Here is a 4,634-nt window from a genome sequence, read left to right as displayed (position 1 = left end):
CACGCTACCCGGCTTCCTGATTGGCCGGGAAGTCAGCTCCATGCTCTCTCATCACAAGTGACGAGAGAGCATGGAGCCGTTTCCTGGCCAATCAGGAAACCGGGCAGCGTGTAATGATGCGCTGCCCGGCTTCCTGATACAGGAAGTACTCGTGCTAGGTATCGGAGCATTTGGGCGAGTACGAGTACTCACCCAAATACTCGGTATCGGCACCGATACCGATACTAGTATCGGTGCATCCCTAATCAGTGTGAACGGCACTTTGGCACAACACCTTTTACTTTTTGCCGCACAACATCTCTTGGGCTAGGCCTTTTGGCTAAGACCAGGGTTAATCTTTATTACCGGGCTGCAAGGCCTAGCCATTGTATTCACTTTGGCACTCTAGATTGTTTTTCTCACTGTGCACCTTTACACTTTTTTTTTTGTGTTTTTCACTCCACAGGATGGACGGTGTGGGTCTTCAGGCCTACCTTGAAGTCTAGGGGGAGGATGTGTGGCCCTCAGGTTCCTTCCTCCCCTGTCATCAGGGTTCTCCCTTTGGGGGAGCACCCAACCGAGTACTCGGTGGTCCGCTTCGGCTGGCCATGAGGAATGGGTCCGCCTGCTTTCGGCTAGGTGGACATGAGTGCCTTGCGCCGTGGGGGTTCAGGGATGGGCCATATCTCTTCGGGAGACGGACCCTTTAGACAGCACCCTGGCTGTGCACTTTTTTGTGTTCACATGCACTTTTTTGGTTCACATTTTGGGTGTTTTGAGCACGCTCCACAGGCTAAAAGAAAAAGAAAATTGGTGAGTTCAGGTACTGATGTCGGATAAGAAGACTTGGCTCACAATCGGCTTTCCAATTCATCCCAAAGTTGTCCTGTAGATCAACTATGGCATTAATTGGAATGCCAAATTTGGAATTGGGTCTTCTGGTCTTGGGGCTCCGCCAGAGGTTTCTAGGGGTTCCTTGAGTAGAGAGCATGGATCTCCTGTCTACCAGTCTTCCACTGCTGGAGGAACCCCAAAATAAGACCTGGCTCCATTTCAGGTCAGGGCTCTGTGCAGGACGCTCGAGTTCCTCCACCAAGCTGGTCACACCATGTCTTTATGGAGCTGGCTTTTTACACAGGGGACAATCATGGTGGAACAGAAACCAAACTGTTACCACAAGGCTGGAAGAGTTCAATTGTCTACAATGTCTTTGTACGCCTGTTTATCAATTGATGGTTGCATGGATACGTGCTTTATGTTATGGTTTTGGAATGGGATGTTCAACAAGCTCATATAGGTGTGATGGTCAGGTGTCCACAAACCTTTGGCCATTCATTGTATATCTAAGCACAGATATGAGACCTCCTGCACTAGATCTGTGAGACTTTGTGAGAAGAAACAATTTTCTCTCTTGGAAAAAAAATTGCATTCGTGAAATACACACTCGAGGCTGCCAGCGAAAATCCAACTGTTCTCCAAAATTGTGCGTGTGTATTGTATATGATCAGATATAGACATACTGTATAGGCAATAGCCAATATTTCCAGCACTCCACATCAATCTTCTGCATGAACAACCTTTCTTAGGAACGTTCCTTCAAATTGCTTGTTTTCTGAGATTGGCCCAATGTTCTCATTACATACCCTAACCTGGCCTAGCAACAGGAAAGGGCGAGATGGCAGTTGAGATGTAAATATAGCCTGAGCATAAGGATCTTATTAAGAGATACCTATGTGCTGTAATGGGATGGAGGGGGGCGCATAGGCTCTATCTGCATACTGCACGTTCCAAGGGTCTGGGGGATCCCTTGACACACACGAGGGATTCCCCTAATGCACTTTCCTGGCATCCTGTGGCCCCTTTACAACCCCCGTTCGGTCACTTTTGTACCGATGACAGGTTCTCTTTATGTATGCTGCTGTGCGTGTGAATAGAGCTGCCTGTGCATCCGCATGTCTTTGTTCTGTGTATACTAACATTGCCTCACTCCTGTCCTCCGTTTGTTCCTCACTCCCTCTCCCACCCCGATCCTTGCTCTACCATTCCGTATAGCGACCTACCTGATCCGGAACCTGAGTGAACCGGCCCTCACCCAGTACGAGCTGGACAGTAAGTGCGCTCACGACTAACTGCATGCTTCTAGACGTAATACTGTAGAGTAAAACAAATCTCCGTTCCTCAGCCGTTCAACCTATTATTTCTGTCCATTCAGACCTGAGATTTAAAACAGCTCTGGCACAGAGTAAAGCCCTGTCTGGCAGGGGAGGAGACCTGATTTTTCTCTGCTGCTGTTCAGTAACACTTACAGGTCTTACCCCTCCCTCAGCCAGTGATTGGACAGTGCAAGGAGCAGCAGCAGACTGATGAGCTCAACTCTGTCACTCTGCTCTCTCTCTAGCTGCATGCTACTAGTTGTAATAATGTAGAATAAAGACGAATCTCATCCCCTTCATGTTAATATGAAAAAGAATACAATGTAATGTTCATTTCAGTTTTGAATGGATACTTGCCGGTTGAATTACCCACTGCAAAGAAAAGCAGCTTGTTCAAGTAAATGTAAAACCAAAACAATTGCCATTTAAAAAAAAAAAATCTTTACCTTTATTCATCCCTTTTCTCATCTCCTGCAGTATCTTTGCACCCACTTCCTGTCTACATGCGATGGCTGCATTGCATTTCTCAGGGTGGGTTTGTGGACCAGCGGTGCAAAGGTTGGAAATAGACTTTAAAGGAGAACTATGAGGGGGAGGTGCTTTTCACTCACCTCATAGTTCTAGCCGACCTGTGACAATGAGACTGTCACAGGTCGGCTCAGTAGATCGGGAGGTGAGCGAACACATACCGGCGTTCGCTCACTTCTCGATCCTGTCACGGCTCTCTGCCGTGACAGGGGGAGGGACTGGATTCCCCCCTCCTCGCTCCGATCCGCCAGCGCTGACTGGCTGATCGGACGGGGGAGGGGGCGGGTACAGCTGCCTCTGCCTCTAGATATGCAGAGCCAGCTGTCACTCACGCAGCTGGGCGGATCTCAACATCGATGTCGGGATCCGCTCCGGCTGCGGCGTCTCAGTATACCGCGAGCTGTAGCTCCCTATATACTGAGCTTAGGGTAACGGGAGGACGCCAGTTTGTGTCCTCCTGTTACCCTAAGGAGAACTATGGGGAAAAGCCCTAACCCCATAGTTCTCCTTTAAGGTATGCTTCTGATCCACAAAATGAAAGCTACCCAGGAGGACTGGGGAATGGTTTACTGTATCACCACTTCCTGCACTTGGGTTCCAAGCTCCGCCCCCCTCAACCCGTCTTTACTGTTGATGAGCGGGGTTGGCTCTTGCTGCTGGAATCATTCCCTCGCTTGCCTCTCTATTGGCTTGCTTCTGGTATCAGAGATGTCAGTGGGTGATTCAAGCCACTAAAATCCTTCCATGACTGAAATAATACTTTTGGGGTGGGCCGGCCCTTCAATTACAACGTTGTGCGCTTTTCTTGATCAAGGCGATAAAGTTTATAAGACGGACCCCAGAACTCCTCTATGTTGGTATAAAAGTTCCTTCCATTGGAGAGCTGGCGAAGGGGGCAAATGGGCAACACCCTCCCCCGGGCTATTTGAGTTTTTACGCATAAACTTTACATGGGACTTTTCAGGTGTCAGCATTGTAGCAGAGTATAACAGAAGGTGTCTTGCTGCACTCCTTACCGGAATTGATGACCCGCATAATGGCAGGCTGCTCGTAGTGACCACGGATGGCGCCGTCATATACATGTCGTTTTTAAAGGATGCCACCAGCACACCCTTGTTGATGCTCGTGACATCCTTTGAAAACAACATGGTAACAGATTCACATCCTTAAAAGTCAAAGTATTGCGTGCAAAACCTGCGCAACGTGTCAAATAAAAACTACAAATCAGTACGTCATTGTTCTTTACATGACATTGTAGGTGACCTCTGTTCCTGAAGAAGCCAAGAGCGAAATGTGTTGACATCTCACCACGATGATATCCATGTAGAATCCTATAACTATATAATGGACCCTGGAATGGTTATTCATATGATCGAAATAACGTATATACTGTGTACATTATCTATATACTACAGGGGTGCCCACAATTTGTGTGTTAAGATCTACTTTTCAAATGACGAGCTACATGAGATCTACCAACGAAAAAAAAACATCTCGCTCTCCCCCCTGGCTGTCTCTCCTCGCTCTCTCTCTCTCTCTCCCCTGGCTCTCTCTCTCTCTCCCCTGGCTCTCTCTCTCTCTCCCCTGGCTCTCTCTCTCTCTCCCCTGGCTCTCTCTCTCTCTCCCCTGGCTCTCTCCCCTGGCTCTCTCCTCGCTCTCTCCCCTGGCTGTCTCTCCTCGCTCTCTCTCTCTCTCTCCCCTGGCTCTCTCTCTCTCTCCCCTGGCTCTCTCCCCTGGCTCTCTCCTCGCTCTCTCCCCTGGCTCTCTCGCTCTCTCTCCCCTGGCTCTTGCTCTCTCCCCTCGCTTTCTCCCCTCGCTCTCTCCCCTCTGCCCTGGCTCCCCCCCCTGGCTCTCTCCTCGCTCTCTCCCCTGGCTCTCTCGCTCTCTCTCCCCTGGCTCTTGCTCTCTCCCCTCGCATTCTCCCCTCGCTCTCTCCCCTCTGTCACTCTCTCCCCTGGCTGTCTCTCCCCTGGC

At 49.6% G+C, this 4,634-nt stretch overlaps 1 protein-coding gene across 1 annotated transcript in view; it reads left to right on the top strand.

Annotated features, from left to right (window-relative positions):
• The window catches only part of SDK2 (sidekick cell adhesion molecule 2), an 83,720-nt gene that overhangs the window by 36,847 nt on the left and 42,239 nt on the right, over positions 1-4,634 (top strand). Inside the window, exon 11 of the mRNA XM_018568952.1 lies at positions 2,327-2,376. Within this exon, the coding sequence (XP_018424454.1) occupies positions 2,327-2,376 (50 nt within the window). The remainder of the gene's footprint in view (positions 1-2,326; positions 2,377-4,634) is intronic.

Source organism: Nanorana parkeri, unplaced genomic scaffold (assembly GCF_000935625.1).
Source record: "Nanorana parkeri isolate BGI_ZX_2015 unplaced genomic scaffold, ASM93562v1 scaffold1266, whole genome shotgun sequence".
NCBI lineage: Eukaryota > Metazoa > Chordata > Amphibia > Anura > Dicroglossidae > Nanorana > Nanorana parkeri.
The sequence above is the reverse complement of the archived record's forward strand: the minus strand, read 5'-3'. Positions and strand labels throughout refer to the sequence as shown.